The sequence below is a fragment of the Arachis hypogaea genome, chromosome 3, assembly GCF_003086295.3.
Source record: "Arachis hypogaea cultivar Tifrunner chromosome 3, arahy.Tifrunner.gnm2.J5K5, whole genome shotgun sequence".
NCBI classification, from domain to species: Eukaryota; Viridiplantae; Streptophyta; class Magnoliopsida; order Fabales; family Fabaceae; genus Arachis; species Arachis hypogaea.
The window spans coordinates 128,439,583-128,461,191 of record NC_092038.1 but is presented as its reverse complement, the minus strand read 5'-3'; the positions used below and the strand labels follow the sequence as shown (position 1 = coordinate 128,461,191).

Sequence of the window (21,609 nt, the reverse complement as noted above, 5' to 3'; positions counted from 1 at the left end):
ACAACCAATAATACTTTTAAAAAATCACAAAACAATATATACTTAACAAAAAATACCAAATTTTAAGAATAATATCTCATTTTTCTAATCATACTTGTAAAAAATCACATCAAAATTCAATCTCTAATATATTTTTTGAGAAATACATATTTAATGTTAGATAATTTTGCAAAAAAAAACTAACATTAAATATGTATTTCTCAAAAAATAAATTAAAAATTAAATTTTGATATAATTTTTTGCAAGCATGATAAAAAAATATTATTATCCTTAAAATTTGGTAATTTTTTGTTAAGTGTATATTTTTTTGTAATTTTTTGCTAATAACTAATAATATTTTTAAAAAATTACAAAAAATATATACTTAGAAAAAAATTACCAAATTTTAAGAATAACAATGTCTCATTTTTTTTAATTATTCTTGCAAAAAATCACATTAAAATTCAATCTCTAAAGCATTTTTTGCAAATATATATTTACTATTAGATATTTTTGTCACGTTTTTAAATTATTTAAAGATATTTTTGTCAATAATAAAATTTAAATACATTTTTATCAATATTTAAATAATTCAAAAACATTTTTAGTAATTAACCCTTCAAGTTAAATCGTGGAATTTTTTTACAATTTGTACATTTTTTGTTCTAAACTAAATCATAGTATATAATTTAGTTGAAAGTTCTAATTCGTCGATTTACATAAATTAAAGAAAACGTAACTAAATCTGATTTAAGATATTTTGTAATATTTTAACTAATTTATTTTATATATGTAATTTATCTTTAAAATAATGATAATTTAATGGTTAAATAATATATAAAGAATTTTTTATTTTCTTTTCTTGTAAAAGCATTTAATTAGTTTTGTGACAATTATAAAATGGTGGGTTCGAATGGATTCTCTTTAATTTTTTAAAATTATTTTACTAAATATGATCTCTTATTATATATTTTTTAAGTGAAACAAAAAAATATGTAAAAAATATTAAATAATAAAAAATTATATTTAACAAAATAATAATAAAAAAAAGGGGATCTACTCTCGTTAGTCGTTACTCTAAACCCTCCTAAAATAAGATTTAAAGACATATGATGTATTTGATTTAGCACTTGAATCATGAAAAATAGGTTCAAGTCTTTTGAATACTTCAATTTTTATTTGGTTACTTATTTTTTCTATTGCATTTACTTATTATCGTTGGACAATTAGTTAAGAATTTATTTTTACCAACCTTTTATATATATATATATATATATATATATATATATATATATATATATATATATATATATATATATATATATTTGACAAAAGCCACAAGAAAGAAGAAACAGTCTCTTTTAGAAATTATTAATCCTATTAAAAAGAATAAACTAAATAAAAAGCTAGCAATAAAGTGATAACAGAGTTATAAATAATAAAAAATTATAGTCTAAAATAATACTAAATAAAAAAGTATTAAGAGTATTAAAAGAAAAATATGATTTAAAAAGAATATTGAAAAATACAAAACTAACGTTTTTAAAAGTTGTTTCAATTTATATCTTTCAATAATTTTTTATTTAAAAGTAATTTTTAGTAGTATAATTTAAATAATATTTATTTTATTATAATCTATTTTAATATAAAATTGCTAAATATAAATCACATTAACACTAACTTACTTTTTATCAAAATCAAATTTAGAAAATCAATTTAATACAAATTTAGGACGGTCAAAATAGACAAAACTCATCGAGTCGACCTATTTACTCGTTTAAACGGGTGAATTTTGTTTCTAAAATTAAACTCATTAAAATTTCAGGCTAGACAGGTTAAGTCCGAATAGCCCAAAAAAAAAATCTTAAACAGTAGCTTATTTATTTTTTCATAAAAAATAGTACTTCTGACTAATATTTCTCCTGATCTAATCCAAAATTCCGACCTATCAATTAAAAAAAAAGATTTTTTTTAAGACTTTTAACTTAAAAATAAAATTTTTTGTTAAAATATTTTTCAAAAAATAAAATAATAGAATAAACAAACAAGCCGGTTTAATTCATGGAGTTGGTCATAAAGGGTCCAAATTAAAAATTTTTACTCATAAATAAAACGGGTATAAACAGGTCGGTCCGTTTAATCGACGTACCTAAACGGATCAAATTTAAATGGGTCAGATTAACCTATCCAAACTCAAAGATTAGCAAATTGAATCTAGCGGCATGTTCATTTATACGTTAATTAAATGCAAAATGAAATAAAAAATAATAATAATAGTCTTAAAGATTAAAGTAATATTAAAAAAATATAATAGAAAACATTTAGAAAACCAACTAGGATATTAGTTAACTCTACTAGCTACAATGTGAGTTGCAATAAAAAGATCCAATAACAAAAAAAAAAATTCCTCGTAACATTACTCAAACTTAATCCTAATATAATTTTGGAACATGTAATTGATGATTGGATGTTTTTTCATAATAAAGTTTCTTTTAATGTATTACCCATTTTTGCAGATGTTTTTTTGTGGGATTTAGATGTTTCCTTTTACCGAGATTCATATGTTTTTTTGTTATACTTAGGATATTTTTTTCGTAAAAATTTAAAATATTTTCTTTCGTTAAACTACCCGTAGGATGTTTTTTTTGTGATGTATTTTTATTGTAAAATTTAGAATGTTTCTACTGTTAAATTAGAATGCTTCTTTTGTTAAACTTTAGATGTTTCTTTTTTTTAAATTTGGGATATTTCGATGTAGGTCGGTCCGATCTCGCGCAACGCACAGAAGAGTTGCGGCAGAAGGTACAGCAGCATGCCACAAACAGATAAGAAGGAATGAGATGGGACTTTACATTGACGAAGTGAATACAAGTTTAAAATTCTATTTTTAAAAATTAAAAATTTTATTTTTAAAAATGATTCCAAGTTTAAAATCTTATTTTAAAAAATTTAAAATTTAATTTTTAATAATTTTAACATGTTACTCAAGTTGACTGATACTCTAATTGATTAGCTAATAAAATTAAATATAATTTAAAATTATATTATTTAATCTAGTATCTACAACTTTATACATATATTTATAATTATATATTTATTATATTTAATATTAGATTTTAGTTAATATATATTCTTAGAATATATAATAAATTTATTATTAATAAAAATTTTAAATTTTTTAATGAATACAAAATAAATATATAAAAATTTATTTTTTATTTTTAATAAGTATTTTATAATTTTTAATATTATTTTGTATGATGTAGGCTAATTTTTTTAGTAATGGATTCTCATTACGTGTTATGCATTGCTAATTTGTTATGGATTGTTGGTGTATTTTTTATAGATATGGTGACTTTTTTTAAAATTACAATTCAAAATTGAAGAGAGAAAACTTAAGGTCTGATTTGGGGTTTGGTAAATTTAAAATAAGATTATGAACATATCGGATTTTCGGTATTGTAAACGAAATCTGAAGCTCGATTTTGTGGAGCCATTAGCGTCCGTCCAATCCTGGTGAATTTAAACTTGGCTGTTGGATAGACTCAAATCTAACCCTTTAATTTGAATCAATACTGATCTTTCAATTATGACAAGCTAAATCAGATCTTTTAATTTGTTTATAATTATCTTCTACACTCCTAAATAACGAGTTAAATCGTAAAGTAGTCTTGAAATTCACGAAATACACCGATTTGGTTCCTAACTTCCCAATTGCACTATTTATGTCCTCGAGATTGAAAAAAATGCACCTAGTTAGTTCCTTCCCATTTTTCCATCCAAACTGCTTTCTGACGGCAATGACCTAGCAAATGATTGTCACGCTGGACAATAGAAAACATCGTCGCATTAGGTTTTGGTGCTAAAATAAGGAAACGATGCTGTTTCAAGTAGGAAGGAGTTACCAAAAGTTAAAACCCCATATTTAAAGAGATCACTTCGCCACTTCATCTTCTTCGAACTGAAAGTACCATATCCTGGCATTCGCTAGTCTTGGTGACTTTGTGGTGAAGCAAATTCGAGTCCGTCGAAACCTGCTCATCGTTGGCTCAAAATCGGTGAAAGAAGGAGTAAAGCTTCCTCGCGAAGCCCCCTGACACAGAGTAGGCATGCAATGAATAAAATATTTTTTATTTATTTTTTATAGTGTTGAGGTATCCATCGTTATGAATTTGACTTGAAAATTTCGTGTTGGTTGATGAAAAACCATTGATGTTATATTATTAGCTAGGATTTTTTGCACCGGATGGTGTAGGTATGGGTTTTCAGAATGTTCTGTTTTCACACGGGAAATAAATGTGTTTCTATAATGGCAATGTCAATGAAGTAGAAGTCTATAAACAATATTGGATTATGTTCTACTGTAGTTTGCTGATTGTATTATTAACAGTATACATTAGATAAATTGTTATACTTTTTTTTTTCGGTGTAGATAAAAAAATTGTTGGATATCATGTTCTACCATGGTGGAACGTTTAAGAAGAATGTTGATGGAATATTGGTTTACTCACCTGATAATAGAAGTTGCTTAGGAGATTTAAATGAGGATACACTTGATGTTTTTTCGTGAGAAACTATTTCAAGGAGTTGGGGTATCACAAGGTAGTTGAGTGTTGGTGGCTGGTTCCGGGCAGGAGCTTGGAGGTTGGACTGAGAGCTCTGACCAGTGATGATGAATTAAGGGAGATGTGCTTCCATGCACAGAAGAATGATGGAGTAGTTGATGTTTATTTTGAACATGAAATTTCCACACCTGAACTGTTTGATGGGAAAGGAGCTGTGATGTTACTTGATTATGAAGAACAAGAGGTTTGTGACAGTGACTTAAAGACTAACAAGAACACACTTGAGGATACCTCAAATCAAACTCCAGATGACAAATCAACTACAAACCCAATTCCAAACAAATCAACTGCAAATCCAATTCCTGCTACTCCAAATTCCATCGCAAACAAACTTGCTACTCATCCCCCCACCACAAATCCTACCAATGATGACCCACCAACTCCATGGGTGATCTTGAGAACCCCAAACCTAATCATAGACCCAACTCGAAACCCAGTAGGAAGCCCAACCCACCTCCCATTGTCAAGCATAATCAGAAGCCAACTCCAAAGTCCAACCACATTTTAAACCCCAACAAAACTCAACCAAAGCCCAAGTCCAAGTTCACTTCCAAAGAATAAGGTAAAGTTGAACAACCATGTCTAGAAACTTCCTTCTGTTATTCAAAGTCGGTTAGAAAAGGTTAGAAAAGAATCAAAGAAATGTGTCTCTATATGGACTGGAGATGAAGACTATGAAAAATTTGAAGTCTATGGACACCCAACAAACATGATTGTTGATATAGGCAAAAGACTTTGCACTGCCAGTTCTGGATGTTAACATGTGATATTATTAACCTTTACACCGATTTTATTTTTATTTTCATTATAAATGGCTTCACTTCAATTATTATGTGAGTTAGTGTGGAGTTAAATTAGAGTTGATTAATTTACTATAAGCATTCTCTGTGTTCGTGTCTGTGCTACTTTTGCACGGGTGAACAAGAGACCCAAAAATTTCTGTCATCCCTTGGTCACCATGGAGTCATACAAGAAGACCTATGAACATCACATCCGTTGAGTAAGAAATTAACTAAATTAATTAATAATGACAAATATTATTTTTGAGCAAAATAAAATAATTAGCGTTGATTGTTTATAATTATATGTTGCTAATTATTTATTAAATATTGCAGACCAAAACTTATTATTGCAGTAGCCCAAGAGGATGGAAAATAAGAAACAAAACTGGTAGACTACGAATCATCAAACAAAGCCCAAAAGGAAATAAAGTTGAGAAATAAAAACGGATTGAATGAAATGATCTAATCCAAGCCCGACAGCAAGCTTTTCCCTCTCATTTGCTTTCACCAAATCAACGTTCACTTTTTCCCATCTTGGTTAGAAACCATAGAAGAAAGAGAGAGCTTTTTCCCTAAGCTATTCACCAAAGAAGCAAGAAAGAGAAGGTTAAACAAATGATAGAAGTCTAATCACCCATATCAATCTTTATTAAGAAACCACAGAAGAAAGAGAGAGCTTCTTCCCTAAGCTATTCACCAAAGAAGCAAGAAAGAGAAGGTTAAACAAATGGTAGAAGTCTAATCACCGACATCAATCTTTATTAAGAAGAGGTCAAAAGTTAAAGGTGATTTTATTTTCTTCTACATGCATCTCATTTTCTTCGCTTCATCTTCAACTCTCTGCTACTCCATATTGGGATACATGGGAAAGATAAAGTCTATCCTTCCCTGCTGTGCATCTACGATCACAAATACAACTTGAGGACCAAGCTATTTTTCAATGGCCAAGATCTGGCTTACCATTGAAAGATGTTTTGTGTTTGCTATCTTGAGGCTTTCGGTCAACCAAGGAGGTCAGAACCAAAGTCCCTAATTTCAGTAAAAATAGAAGAAAGTGAACGGTTGAGTTGGTGAGGCACAAAGCTCAAGAAGTTGACCTAGGAAGAGCAACCCAGCAACATGCAAGGAGATAAAAGAAGATTTTTTTATCATTCAGAAGTAAGGAGAGAGAATCAGGGTATTGAGGTTCTGTTTTGAGAAGTGCTCCCTGAGGAAGTTCATCTATTTGGACAGTGTTTTCTTTTAAAGAATCTTTTCACCAAAAAATGAAGAGATGAATCAGAAACATGCAAATCTAGTTTATCACATAGCAAAGAGGCTGTTGAAGAGTCAATCTCCTTCATATTTTACAGATTGTAATTTTCTTTTTAATGTTTATCTTTCTATAATTTCTTGAGTGAAAAGGCAGAATGAGAGAGATCAAGTAAAAGCCAAATGAGTAGAAAGAGGCTGAGTGATACACTTGAGAGAAAAGCCTAGAGTTATTTTCATATTTCTTTAGGTAAGTCTGTGTCTTGTATCTTGTACCTGTGAGGTATCCCTTTTTTAGTTGGGTTAGCACTAAGAGGAAGAGTTAGGTAGCACTAAGAGGAAGAGTTAGGTATTAGCATAGCCAATGTCAAGTTAGGTTAGAACTTGAGTGTGAGAGGATTGTGTCAATCCTGTGAAATTGGTGTATGTAATACTTTAACTATAGTGAAAATTCCACCACTGTTGTGGTAGAGACTGGACGTAGGTTGCATAGCACAAGGCAACTGAACCAGGATACATGATGGTGTTAGCTTTTCTTTTCTCTGCTCAGTTCTGTTTTTTGATATTCATGAGACAAAAATAAATTGTCTCATAAATTTCCGCTGCTGAGTTCAAATAGAATCAGAATTGAAAGTTTACATTAAAGGGTTAAGTTCAGTAATTTAAAAGATAGGCATAGATTCAACCCCCCTTCTCTAAGCCTATTACAACCTTCAACATCAATCCTCTCCCAAGCCAATCCTTGTGGGAAAAATCAGTTTACAATCAACCACAAGCTCCTAACATTAAACGAAAATCAGGAAAACTGACAACCAAAAGAAGAAAGGATGCTAATGAGGGTACTCATGGAAACAAGAAAGCTAAGCCAACCGTTACTCTAAAGAGACAGTTGAAGCCGTTCACATGCACATATTGTGGAGTAAAGGGCCACACCAAGAGGGGATATAAAAAAAAGAGAGCTGATGAGGTTGGTGCTACGCTTGCAGCTACAGCGGCTGTTGTGGCGACTGCCAACTCCAAAACTACTCCAACTAGGAGTATACCTGCAGTAGAAGTAAGCAACACTGCCAATGAGGCACCACAAGTAGTTGAAGCTCTTCCTGGTACAGGTATTCAAAATCCTCCTCATGTGGTTGTTACAGACAACCTTCCACCATCCGTGGTTGTATCCCAAGCTACGGAGATAGATTTATCCCAACCAAACTATGGTGGAACACAAGATGAGATAAAAAAAATTTCTTATTATTTATTTTTTACTTTTTTTTGTCATTGCTCCTTAAGGAGGAACTCACCACCAACAATAAGAAGGCCACATAAATTACCAACCAAAAGGAGGAACTCACCACCATCAGTAACTGTTTCTGTTGATTCCATGTAAGGAGTAAGTGCAGCAACATCTTCTAAGTTGGCAAGCTTTCTGAAATTTGTTCCATCTCTAGGATTCAAAGCACCAAGGAAGAAAAACACTAAATAATTAGATGTACTAGCTATTGATATTTGATTGATTACATATAGAATTTGGGCATTAGTTATTTTTTTTGTTACTTTCAATTAAGAATAGCACATAACCAAACTGTATGGTTTATTTTCACTTTTGGTAGTTAGAAACCTTTAAACTTGGAGATCTTCTTGGGTTTCTTTTTGGTGGCTGTATTATGGTATTTATCATTAGGGTTAAATACTTTTTTCGTTCCTAAGGTTTGAGGTGAAAATCAAAATCGTCCCCGACCTTTTTTTGTTATTAAAATCATCTCCAACATTACAAAATGTTATAAAATCATTATTTTCTACTTTAATTATATTTTTTTGATCAAATTACCTTTAACTATTAATAAAAATAATATTAAAAAAAAGAAAAACCCCACCCCACCCCACTCCCCAACATCTCTTTCTTGCTCTGACTCTTTCACAAGCTACTACACAAAAACACCATATCGCCATTGCTAATCCATAAACTTCTCACTCCAGGTGCATAGGATTGGTAGATTTGTCTAAAACAATTCCATAAAAGGTCTAAATTTAAAAACTAATCAATAAGTCATTCCATCAAATATTAAGATTGCTTATCTAAAATTCAGAACCTATATTATTCATTATTACAATTAATCAATTATCCAAAGAAAATCGAAAGCATTGTCTGTAATAGATACTAAAAAATCAAGAATGAAAATTGAACAGCAGGATCTCCAGAACAGGAAAACAGAGAAGGGAATACAGGGACTCACTGCCACATTAAAAAAATCGAGCAACTACTAGAGGCGCGGCAACAACAAAATCGACGAGAAAAAGGCGAGGAAGACGAAGAAAAGGTGAAAACAGATCCAAGTGATACAATGGAATGGCTGGGCCGATCTTGATGTGTTGGCTTTTGTGGGAGGGCAACGTGCTTTTGGTCCTGAAGATGACGGAAGGCCAGAGCACAGAAACTCAAAATTAATTAAAGAACAAAAACTCAAAAAGATTGAATAACAGAATTCCTCAATAGTTAGTACTCACTGCAGGAGAGCACAGAATGCCAGAGCCAGATGACGACGCTTCAGTGATGGTGACGACAACAAGCTGATGACCATGACGACACCAAGCCGACAACCAGACGATGCCAACGCTTCGGTGACAGTGACGGTGACGCTTCGATCCGCGATGGTGAGGCTTCGACCCGCAACGGTGAGACTTCGACTCGCGACGACTTCGTTTGACGGTGGCGTTTGTATTTCGTAGGAAGAAAGTTGAAGAGATTAGGGTTGGGAGGTGATCAGAGAGTCTGTGTCGAAGAGAAAAATGGCTCAGCATTCATACTTCAGTCTTTTTTTTATTATTTTTATTAATAGTTAAGGGTAATTTGGTCAAAAATATAATTAAAGTAGAAAAGGACGATTTTATAACATTTTGTAACGTTGGGGATGATTTTAATAACAAAAAAAGGTCGGAGACGGTTTTGATTTTTACCTCAAACTTTAGGGACGAAAACCCTTATCATTATGTGATCCATTGATAGTGTGTTATATTGACATTGTGTTAATTATAATCAAAATATGCTATTATTAGTTTACTTGTTCTGTTCTATTCATTCAGTTTGGTTATTATTTTTGTAATCTATTTACACAGACCACACCAATAATTCAAAGAGTGCTCATACATTTATAAACAAATACTTTCATACACAATTGTTATATTTTTACCATCACAACTAGTACAACAACTAACAAGAAAAAAAATCAGCAATCCTAACATTTCTATTATATATTTTTGGGTCCTTAATTTAACCTCCTAATTGCCAATCCTCAAAGCAAGACTCATGCTCAATTCTTCATTGTTATATACTGCAGCGTCTTCAAAATTTTCATTATCATCTTCTACAACGTCTGCCATCGAAAAAATTCAACAACACTTCTTAAAGACAAACTCACATTGTAATTCGCGCATCCGAAGAAGGGTTTGTTTTGGTGGGTATTCGTTCCAGATCATCGGAACACAGGGCGTTTTCCAAATCCACACTGCTCTGGCACTCGCGAGGTTCTACTGCGACTTGGCGTCTTTGTCGTTGATCGAATAGAACTCCAGTCTCCTTCATTTGCACGTCCAACCATTGTTCCAACTAGCACAACAACAACGAAGAAAACGAACAAAGAGAAAGAAAAATAAGAAGTGGTGCGCTACTTTTGCAATTAGAATTAAAAAAGAGATTCAAGAACCACATTAAATTAAACACTTTCAATTGTCATGTCATATAACCATTAAATACTCTAATGTGACAATCATTTGCCAGATTACTGCCGTCTAAAAATAATTTGGACGAAAAAATGAGAAGGAATCAATTAACTGTATTTTTTTCCATCTTATAAACATAAATAGTACAATTAAAAAATCAAAAACTAAATTAATTCATTTTGTGAACCTTAAAAACTACTTTAGATTTAATTCCTTAGATAACACACAAAACTTCAATAACGATGGATAACGCTAGTTTTTTTATATGAAAAATAAAAAGCGGTATGATGTATCCTATAATAGATAAACCTTTTAATATTATCCAATGACCCTATTAATTTTTTATTGTCTCTTAAATTCTGCAAAAACTAATATCGTAGATAAGAATCACAAACGAGGCCATAAAATTGTCTCGTAGCCACATAACAATAAATAGAAAGCAAAACGGAGACATCACCCAACAACCAAGACAAGTCCGACATTTCCTCCCAATTGCTCAAAGCCATCGCAACTTGGAAGCTAATTTTATGGTCTATTCCGTTAAAATTCAATGATATAAATTAATATGATGATTAAGATATAATTATTAGATGTTTAATATATATGATATATTTATAAACACTTATCTTAGTGTAATATTCAAAGTTGTAAAACATAAGTTGAATTATTATATAAACCATTTGATACTAAAATTTAATATGAACAGAGTTGTTAATTTTTATTTTAATTTTCAACTTTAGTATTTGGAATTTTTTCCTTTGCTTTTAAGAAGAAAAAAAAAAGAAGCAATAATAAAACTTAGTCGTACTGTAAAAATAAGTTGGATATTTTTATGGTATAACAAATTAAAAACAACGATAAAAAAAAAGGTTTAAACCCATATGAAAAATCTTTTCGGCAACCACAAAGTAACTCTCTCTCTTTCCCATTTCAGTCGGCTATCTCAATCCGCATTCTCTCAACCGAGCTCTTAGAATAAGTCAATTCTAAATATTTCTAATCTTCATTTCTGAACAAAATAATATTACAGACAACAAAATAATCTTCATCCTCTACCTATCTCTTGCTTTAGACCTGTAGCATGGAGACCAGCTTCAATTACAAATTATTTTAATTTATCCGGGGCAACAAATTTTAAAAACCATTTATTTTGTTAGTATTTTATTGAATTTTGATTTCATAGCACCTTTTTCCCCCCTTTCCAATCAAAGTTGTATCTTTGATCCTTCGATGGATTCTGAGTTCTGGACCTCACGCCTTGCCGCTGCAAAAAGACAGTACGCTCTTCAGCATCATCACCCACACCTAGGTACCTTTTCTTCGCTGCTATCTTTTTTTTATGGTTGAGAAAAAATTTCTGGTTCAAGTCAAAATCTGATTTTTTTATATATATTTGGGGGTGTGTTTTCAGATCGGTTGGGAATGGATGATTTTGATTTGGAGGAAGAGGTGCGACCAGATTTTCCGTGCCCCTATTGTTACGAGGACTTCGACATCGCCTCCTTGTGTTCGCATCTTGAAGATGAACATTCATGTGAATCCAGGGTCACGGTAGATGATGATTCTTCTTCTTTTGATATCACTTCCTTGCCTTACGTTGCTATTTAGATCTTATGGTTGTTCTGTTATTTTTCATGTGATTATGTTTGTTTTGTCTCACACACACACGCACGCAAAAGGAACAAATAAATCAATCTAAAGCTAGATCCTATTTGTTCTTAAATATTTGTGGAGAGAAATTGGTTAGCATAGATAGCAAAGGTGCTGGTAGCTTATTAGATTATAGCTTACTCAATTGATTGGAAGCTGAACCTTATGGCTTAGCAGAAATGGATTTTTCTCTATGTTTCTAGCTTAGAGGTATTGTATGAGGTAGTTTACATATAAAATCCGGAGCCAAAAGTGTGGCTACATGAGATACTTTCTCAGAATTGGCATGTCTTTGATGTGATACTTTTTCAGGATTTAGAATAATCAGATATGGGATAAATTATCTAGATAGATTTCTTACTGATTAATGTAAACCTTGTAGACGAGGAAAGTGTGTGTGAAGAGGAGTTCTATGGTTTAGTTTTAAATTTTGTGATAATTTCGAATAAGTATGCTTGAAGAACAATTCATACAGAGCTAAATGATAGTACAGGTTTTGGGGTCTTGAGGCTGAACCTTTTATTTCCTCCTAGATATTGAGCATATAGCTTCAACGAGAATTGTGTTATCTTCTCCGTTTCTTGATAATTGCCGTATGTATTGTATGCTTGTGTGTAATTCATTTATACATTATATTCAACATCATTGAGGACATTTGTTCTCAGCAACTTCTTATGCAGATAGGTAGCTTGTTACAATCTTACAAATCCTGAACCCTAGATGTTAAGGATGAAAAGATCATTAATTAAACTCATCTGATCATGTAGTGGAAACTAGAATATGTATGATTTGTGTTTGTGCCGAGTTTTGAATGGAAAAATCAAAGCTGCTGAAGATTGATTGTTTGTATTTGTCTTGTGTGCTCTTGTTACCTTATATCCCTGCCTCAAAGATTGAATTAATCTTTAAACCTGTTTATAATAGGTTCATTGTTTGTTTTTTCTATGATACAGATTTGTCCCATATGCTCAGTTAAAGTTGCAAGGGACATGTTGAGTCACATAACACTGCAACATGGGCACTTGTTTAAGATATCCTTTCTACATTTCTGATTATTATTTATGTATTTGCAAAGTGCTTGCTAAGATGATGGGCAGTCTAAATGAACACGCTTCATTGATTCCCTTAACTATTGATTACTTACAGAGAAGGCGCAGGTTAAGAAGAGTTGCCATCCCAAACAGTCAAACATTGTCACTCTTGGGTCGTGATCTTCGTGAGGCTCATTTACAGGTGCTTCTTGGTGGCAGTGGCGGATATCGGTCATCAAACAGTTCCACAGTATCTAATGCAGCCACTGATCCGTTCTTGTCCTCTCTTATTTTAAATTTCCCTGCTTGTGAAGCTGAAGAAATTTCTAAATCTGTGGTAACCAGTGCTGAAGAGTCTTCTGCAAAGAATACAGCACCTTCACATATATGGAAATCAAGGTGCTTTAAAATTCTGAGTCTCTCAAGTCATCACTAAGTGGAACGTGCATGGACCATCATGCTTAATGCATATTAAAAAAAATGGGGTTACATAACATTCCTTGTTCTGTATGTGTCTGCAGCTTTGATCCGTCGTTGAGCGCTGAAGAGCGGGAGAAAAGGATGAGACAAGCAGCTGGGAGATCTGGTTTTGTGCAGGATTTGTTTCTTTCAACCTTGTTAGGCGACTAACAGAGGCTTTAAGTTGCTTAGAAGAGAAGAATCAATCAACAGTCGTCCTTTGATGCAGGAAACCGGGCCAAAGATCCATCCTTTGGATTGGATATTGTGGCAGTGGCACCTTTGACATGGTGCCCACTTTGATGAGATATCAATTTATCCATCCTTGTAAGCAACTCCACTAGACAAGTAGATAGAGATGTATCGCTTTCTTGGGGAAAAAACAAAAAAAGATAAAGAAAGAGCCTACTGTTGAATTATTTTGCTATATATTGGCAATATGAATCTTGAATCATCCTCATGACTCATAAGACCTATTATAATTCGTAGTTCATTTCCATTGGAAACGGATAGCCTGATGAAAAAGAATTGGATGATCTTCATAAAACGGAAAAACAAAGATTCAATGTGTAACATCTTTCTTAGTTTCAAACGCACACATAAGAAAAAAAGATTTGCAATTGGTGAGCTTATATACGTTAAGGAATCCAATAACACTAATTATTTATCTCCGGTTGGTGTGGCTCTGTTCTTAAATCGTTAGGTTTCGAAGTCAAGGTCATCGTATTATTGACATTCCGGCTATTAATTAGATCAATTTTCCACTAGGATTACATCGTTGAATATCAGCTTCGTTCTTCTTGAAAAATTGCTTAGTACAGATTAGAAATTGCTAGTGAATCAACTTCGTAATACTAGCGAGAAAACCAAGTCTGACTATGACCCTTGGGGAAATCAATGCATAGTCTAATAATAATGAACAAATTTCAACAATTTTCACTACAATGGTCATGGTGGGATCAATTAATTAAGAAAATGCCATTATTCTATTCGAAGATATCTTGTTTTGATACAATTAATGAATGAAAATACTTGTGATGATAACGTTAACTAACACAAACACATTTATTTCTTTCTTCTAACTCCACAAACAAACAAAAAAGGAAGCAAAGAATGAAATTCAAATCCAGCAAAAACGAAGAGCGAGAGTTTGGTGCAGTCAATTGGAAACAGCATGCAATAGGTTGAGGTCGTCTTTGGGGACAGTGACAGTTAGAACCCCATTGTCGATGGAAGCTTTGAGCTGATCCATTCTAGCATTAGCAGGAAGAGTGAAGCTCCTGGAGAATCTTCCAGTGGCGCACTCGACGCGGTGCGTGGCATCACCGTTCTTTTCTTCCCTTTGTACGCTCCGCTCGGCGCTTATCTGAAGCACACCGCCTTCTTCAACTTCAACCTTCACCTCCTCTTTGTTCAGACCCGTCATATCAGCCCTGAACACGTGCGCTTCTGCCGTCTCCTTCCAATCCACGTCTCTGCTCACGAACAAGGGGTCCTCCCGTGACAGTTGTGGCAGTGCAAGGGAAGAGTTTTCCTCCAGGGGGTTCGTCGTTGGGATAATCGACATTTCTTAATCTGCGATTTTCTCTTGTAATTAACTTGTTCAACATTAATAACACAAGAATAAATAACTTGTTTCCTTTTAGGAAGCGTTGGGGAAGGTTAGGAGAATTATTCGCCAAAACTCGTGGATTAAATTACAAGTCTCCATTCTTCATTTAGGTCCTTTTTGGATGGCGAGGAAAATACGTAAAACTAATAGGCCTGTGATTTTTATTTACCTTGTTCAATTTCAAACCATATAAACTAAATTGCAAGATAGTCCTTCTTTTGAAGAAATCACACCATTTTCAAGCAAAATATAACAGAATTAAGCGGAGATTACACACACACAGACAGACGCATTACTACAAGAGGAAAACAAACAAGACTCAACAGCTAATTGGATGCAGAATTGCTTCATTCTCACGCACGTCTAACCAGTGATCTGAATGGGTTTAACATCGGGTTTCTTAACTTCTGCTTTGGGAACAGTGACAGTGAGAACACCATTCTCCATGGCTGCCTTCACCTCATCCATCTTGGCGTTCTCGGGGAGCCTGAACCTCCGCATGAACTTGCCGCTGCTGCGCTCCACACGGTGCCAGGTGTCGTTCTTGTCCTCCTTCTCAACGTTCCTCTCTCCGCTGATCTGAAGGACACTGTTATCTTCGATCTCAACCTTCACTTCCTCCTTCTTGAGACCAGGAAGATCAGCCTTGAACACATGAGCTTCGGGAGTCTCCTTCCAGTCCACACGAGTGTTGACGAACGCAGAATTCTCTGAAGAAGTAAGAGAGCTCGGGAATTGGAAGTCTTTGAAGGGGTCCCAAACGTCGAGGGAGAAAGGATCGAAGACGTTGCTCCTTCGGCCACCGAAGAAACTTGGAATCAGAGACATCTTTTCCTCTATTAGATGATATACTTGCTACTCCGAAAGAGAGTGATTGTTGTGTTCTGTGGCTTTGTTTGCTATCAGAGAACTGCTTCTGTATGTTTTCTTGATCATGGGCAAAGAGGACACACCGGGTATTTAAACTGCCATAGAGGACTCATCCGGTATTTTCTAGAAAGGCCTATTGATTCGTTAACTTCTTTTTTTCTTTTTTAAGTATAAATAAATAAATTTTCGTTTGGTAAATTCCAAGTTTCGAAGAGCTTCGAGTCTTTACCGTGGCTTTATTTGGATATAACAATTTTGGATTTGAATCCTCTAAATTTTAAATTTTTTTTAGAGAATAAGATGTGATCTTTTACTCTTGAATGGTTTCTCTCTCATATTTATTTTTAGTCTTATCTATAAAATAAATAATAAAAAATTACACTTTACTTTCTAAAATAAAATTGAAATTTTAGAAAACCCAAATCTAACAATTTTAGCCTTATAGAATCAATCAGAATGCTAACTCATCCCAATGTCAAAATATTTTAGCCATTGGATGAAATCTCATACCAATCTCACACCATCAAATCATCATTGATGGCTAGTTGATGGCTAACAATCATAAAAATTACTGGCCTCCTAGCATTACTCTTTCGTGAAGGAAAAGTCTAGGGGACCAGCAGTTTTATTGAATTTTGGCCAGCATGTAACCAGCAGAAGAAGGTGAGCCATTGGATGAAATCTCATACCAATCTCACACCATCAAATCATCATTGATGGCTAGTTGATGGCTAACAATCATAAAAATTACTGGCCTCCTAGCATTACTCTTTCGTGAAGGAAAAGTCTAGGGGACCAGCAGTTTTATTGAATTTTGGCCAGCATGTAACCAGCAGAAGAAGGTGAGCCATTGGATGAAATCTCATACCAATCTCACACCATCAAATCATCATTGATGGCTAGTTGATGGCTAACAATCATAAAAATTACTGGCCTCCTAGCATTACTCTTTCGTGAAGGAAAAGTCTAGGGGACCAGCAGTTTTATTGAATTTTGGCCAGCATGTAACCAGCAGAAGAAGGTGAGCCATTGGATGAAATCTCATACCAATCTCACACCATCAAATCATCATTGATGGCTAGTTGATGGCTAACAATCATAAAAATTACTGGCCTCCTAGCATTACTCTTTCGTGAAGGAAAAGTCTAGGGGACCAGCAGTTTTATTGAATTTTGGCCAGCATGTAACCAGCAGAAGAAGGTGAGCCATTGGATGAAATCTCATACCAATCTCACACCATCAAATCATCATTGATGGCTAGTTGATGGCTAACAATCATAAAAATTACTGGCCTCCTAGCATTACTCTTTGGTGAATACTATATACATTAGGAAGTGAGGTTGTTATTTCCAAATACGACATTATTAATTTTATTTTATGTAAATTTTTAAAAATTATTTTAATTTTCGTTATTTTATTTTTTATAATAATAAAAAATTGTATTAAAAATAATTTAAAAATAACATATAATAGAAAAATAATATTATGAAATTAAAAGTAAAAATATTCGCTCCCCAAATATTAACAATATTTTCATTAATACAACGAACCATATCATTGTAATTTACATTTCACATTTACTTGTAAAATATTCTCTTGTGTAAAATCAATACATAATTTGATCAAATGTAGATATTTCCCTCTTAGGTAAATAATCTCAAACGAGAGCAAACATTATTTGTCAAAATTAGAAATTCATACATGACCAAAACATAAGCACACTAAACCTTCAATTTGGCTTTACTTTTTTGGTTGAAGCACATGTTTCTATTAATTTAAACTATTGGTAGTTTAAAAGAATTTAGATCATTTAAAATAAAAATATTGATAAACTAATAAAATGAGAGATTAATTAATTACCGCTGAAATTGTAATTTTTATTATATATTTATATGTAAATTCTATTATTTTAATTTAAAAATAATTAATTTTTTATTTTATCAGTTTAGAAGAATTTGATCCAGTTCACATATATTAAATTGGTAAGAATTTTTCCTTTTCTTTTTATATCGGTATTCGGTAAGCTGTTAAGAATAATTTTATTTATTTATTTTGGAAATATTAGCGGTAAGAACTTATTTTTTGTCATACTGGTAAGAACTTGAGTTCTATTATTTATTTGTTATTGGGCTCATTGTTTCATTTTAATCAATCCTTAAGCCCTTTAAGTCATGGGCTTCACACAAGAGGCTGTAATGTTGAATCTAGAGCCTTCTGTAAACGAAAAAAAAAAAAATCTAGAGCCTTCTTGTTGTATCATGTTCTATTTCTCTACTAGCCCCAGAGGAATCCAGAACAGCTTCGAATCGAATAGATGAAGAAATAAGTAGGATATTTCTAGAAGCTGCATCTTCATTCCGTTCCTCCATTAATCACTATAAATACCTCGTGTCCTCTCTCATCTTCAACATTATCGGGCACAAGCATTGACAACGACAATTACACCTACATTCTCTGCTTGCAAGTTACAACCTTAATCATCAAACAAAGAGAAGATGTCGCTGATTCCAAGTTTCTTTGGTGGCAGAAGGAGCGACCCATTCTCCCTCGACGTTTGGGACCCTTTCAGGGACTTCCAATTCCCGAGCTCTCTTACTTCTTCAGAGAATTCTGCATTCGTGAACACTCGTGTGGATTGGAAGGAGACTCCCGAAGCGCATGTGTTCAAGGCTGATCTTCCTGGTCTGAAGAAGGAGGAAGTGAAGGTTGAGATCGAAGATAACAGTGTCCTTCAGATCAGCGGCGAGAGGAACGTTGAGAAGGAGGACAAGAATGACACCTGGCACCGTGTGGAGCGCAGCAGCGGCAAGTTCATGCGGAGGTTCAGGCTCCCCGAGAACGCCAAGATGGATCAGGTGAAGGCATCCATGGAGAATGGTGTTCTTACTGTCACTGTTCCCAAGGCGGAAGTTAAGAAACATGATGTTAAGCCCATTCAAATTACTGGTTAAGCAAAAGTATGCAGTATACAGTGATCTAGTAATCTCTTGTTCTTGAATGCTGTAGTGTGCTTTCTGCGTGTCATGTGAATAAATGGGAAATTGAACGGTGAGGTTCTTGTATTGTATTTTCTGCGTGTTTTCGTAAATGCCGAATCAATTGGTCTTGTAACGTTTTTATATTATACATAGTTTTAAGTAATTTCCAATACAACTTATATTTTGGGTACAAATCTGGGAATTACGAACCAAACGGCCGATAGGTTCCCAATGCAACCGTGAGTTATAATAAACACCATTTGATGTGCTATATAATCAATCATGAAGTCATATAGGAGTGCTCTCAGCCTTTGGTTGGAAGTTGAGGATGGTCTAATTCTATTCGTCTCTGTTTAAAGTGAACAAATTTCAACTCACTGAACCAGAAACAATGCGATCTGTTGGTTAATTTAGCAGCTACTGAGTGAAATCTGAAGAAACAGAAGTTTAGGAATAAAAAGCCCCTCTGACAACCTGATTTTTATCGTACCGAATGGGATATCATTGTCATAAAAAAAAAACAGATATGAATATATATTTCGGTGAAGATAATAATGAATGTGATTTTCTATCCAAAAAATTAGTTTATCATTGTCCACTACTAAAATAAATCAAACGCACTATTATTAATTCTGCTGCTTGTCACGGTAAATTTTTTAGAAGGTTATATTTAACAGTGTTTGTATAGTTTTCTGGAGTGTTTGAGAATACTCTAGATGGTTCTGGAACGTTCTAGAATGTCCTAGAAGGTTCTGGAATACTCTAGAAGGTTCTAGAAGACTTTAGAAGATCATGGAATATTCTAGAAGAGTGTAGATGTATATAGAAGTATAAAGAGTGGTATGGAATAATCTAGAAACATTTAGAGAGTTGTGGTAGGATAGATATTTGTAAAGAAGGTTCTGGATGATTAATCTGGACCGTTGATTAGATTTAATCCTAACCATCCATTGAGGAGGTGGATGGCTATAAATAGGGGTAAGAGTTAGAGTTTGGGTGTGTGTGAATCATTTGTAACCAACACTTGAGTAATAAAGTGTTCTTTCCACCAAAACTTCCTTTCTCTTGTGTTCTCTTGTGTTCTTAGCTTTCTTGCTAAGTATTGAGGGTTAGGCTGACTTGGTCTTAGCTCAAGAGGTTGAGTAAGTCCGAGTGCCGGCACGGTAGCGTTGGAGTGTGTCCAAGGCCGTGACAATTTGGTATCCGAGCAAGGTTCGAGAGGGAGCACAAGTGGTTTGTGGGTATGGCTTCAAATATCACCATGGAGCATGTTGAGTCACAAAGGGGAAGGGATACTATTCCTTCTCAATGGGGAGGCAAGAAGGTACGTTCTTCAAGTGAGCCTAGTGGTAAGGACTCTAACTTCTTAGAAGAAAGAGTTTCTATGTTGGAAAATGTTCTATCCTCTATGGATGAGCGGTTCCAAAGGATAGAACATGACAAGGAGACCCTCGAGGCTCACGTGTTAGGAGAACTAGATGCTTTCAAAGAAAGCATGCTCCAAATCGAAGAGAAGCTTGAGAATTCCTTGAAGTTATTTGAAGAAGTTCGAGTTTGGTTCGAGGAGGCGAAATCTCGACCAACCATTATAAGGGAGACGACAAAGATTGATCTCCCCAAGCCAAAGGAGTTCAAGGGCGTAAGGGACGCTCGCGAGGTGGAGAACTTCCTATGGCAAATGGAGAGGTACTTCGAAGGCCATGGGGTGGTCGAGGAAGCAATAAAGGTACGCACTGCAGCTCTCTACCTTTCTGATAATGCTACTTTGTGGTGGAGGAGAAAGTGCGTAGATATAGAAAAGGGTACTTGCAACATAACCACATGGGAAGATTTCAAAAGGGAGTTGAAAAGACAATTCTTCCCTGAAAATGTGGTTTATGAAGCAAGGAAGAAGTTGAGGGAGTTGAAGCACAAGAGTACAATTAGTGACTATGTAAAGGAGTTCACTACTCTCACACTTCAAATCCCCAACTTAACATCAGAGGATGCATTGTTCTTCTTCATTGATGGACTCCAACCTTGGGCAAAGCAAGAACTACAAAGAAGGAATGTTAAGGATGTCGATGAGGCCATCGTGGCGGCCGAATCACTCACTGAGTATCATAGGGGAGACTCTAAACCCAAGTCTTCCTCCAAGCCTAGTTTTGCTAAAGGTGGGGGAGACAAGGGGAAGAGTTTCTCAACCAAGAAGGAAGGAAAATACTCTTCAAAGAAAGAGTACGAAGAAAAGAAGAAGGCTTTCGTGCCCAAAGGAGGATGCTTCGTGTGCAAGGGACCACACCAAATGAAGGATTGTCCCAAGTTAGGGACTTTGGCATCTATCGCTGAGGAACGAGAAGCTCAAACTCAAGTAACTGAGTGTGTTGGATCTATCCAACACATAAATGCTGTGAAGACCAAAGAGGCAAGCACTGCAGAAAAGAAAGGCTTGATGTATGTCAAAGCCTTTATCAATGAAAAACCCGTCATGGCTATGATCGACACTGGTGCTACACACAACTTCATCACGCCTGATGAAGCAAAGAGGCTTGGGTTGAAGATCACCGAAAAGAATGGCTGGTTCAAACCCGTGAATACCAAGGGTGAACCCCTTAAGGGAGTAGCAAAAGGGGGTTGAGATGACTCTTGGTTCTTGGAAGGGCCTTGTGGATTTCTCAGTAGCAC

At 34.2% G+C, this 21,609-nt stretch overlaps 4 protein-coding genes across 5 annotated transcripts; 2 read left to right on the top strand and 2 right to left on the bottom strand.

The window, feature by feature from the left end:
- The first annotated feature begins 11,167 nt into the window (after positions 1-11,167).
- On the top strand, positions 11,168-13,939 carry LOC112791500 (protein DEHYDRATION-INDUCED 19). 2 transcript variants are annotated; one of them, XM_025834358.3, is made up of 5 exons: positions 11,168-11,654; positions 11,757-11,896; positions 12,949-13,026; positions 13,136-13,425; positions 13,548-13,939. In XM_025834358.3, exons 1-5 carry the CDS (start codon positions 11,576-11,578, stop codon positions 13,654-13,656), a joined length of 696 nt encoding a protein of 231 aa, XP_025690143.1. In that variant the 5' UTR covers positions 11,168-11,575; the 3' UTR covers positions 13,657-13,939. The 2 variants fall into 2 exon arrangements, with proteins under 2 accessions (XP_025690143.1, XP_025690144.1); XM_025834359.3 differs by lacking the exon at positions 12,949-13,026 and having other exon boundaries at positions 13,142-13,425.
- A 705-nt stretch (positions 13,940-14,644) lies between these two features.
- Positions 14,645-15,052, bottom strand: LOC112791502 (18.5 kDa class I heat shock protein-like). Its single transcript, XM_025834361.3, has one exon. It carries the CDS (start codon positions 15,050-15,052, stop codon positions 14,645-14,647), a length of 408 nt encoding a protein of 135 aa, XP_025690146.1.
- A 261-nt stretch (positions 15,053-15,313) lies between these two features.
- Positions 15,314-16,159, bottom strand: LOC112791501 (17.3 kDa class I heat shock protein-like). Its single transcript, XM_072227319.1, has one exon. The coding sequence runs from the start codon at positions 15,923-15,925 to the stop codon at positions 15,461-15,463; it is 465 nt and encodes a 154-aa protein (XP_072083420.1). The 5' UTR covers positions 15,926-16,159; the 3' UTR covers positions 15,314-15,460.
- Positions 16,160-18,254: 2,095 nt separating this feature from the next.
- On the top strand, positions 18,255-19,139 carry LOC112791499 (17.3 kDa class I heat shock protein). Its single transcript, XM_025834357.3, has one exon. The coding sequence runs from the start codon at positions 18,463-18,465 to the stop codon at positions 18,916-18,918; it is 456 nt and encodes a 151-aa protein (XP_025690142.1). The 5' UTR covers positions 18,255-18,462; the 3' UTR covers positions 18,919-19,139.
- Positions 19,140-21,609: the final 2,470 nt, after the last annotated feature.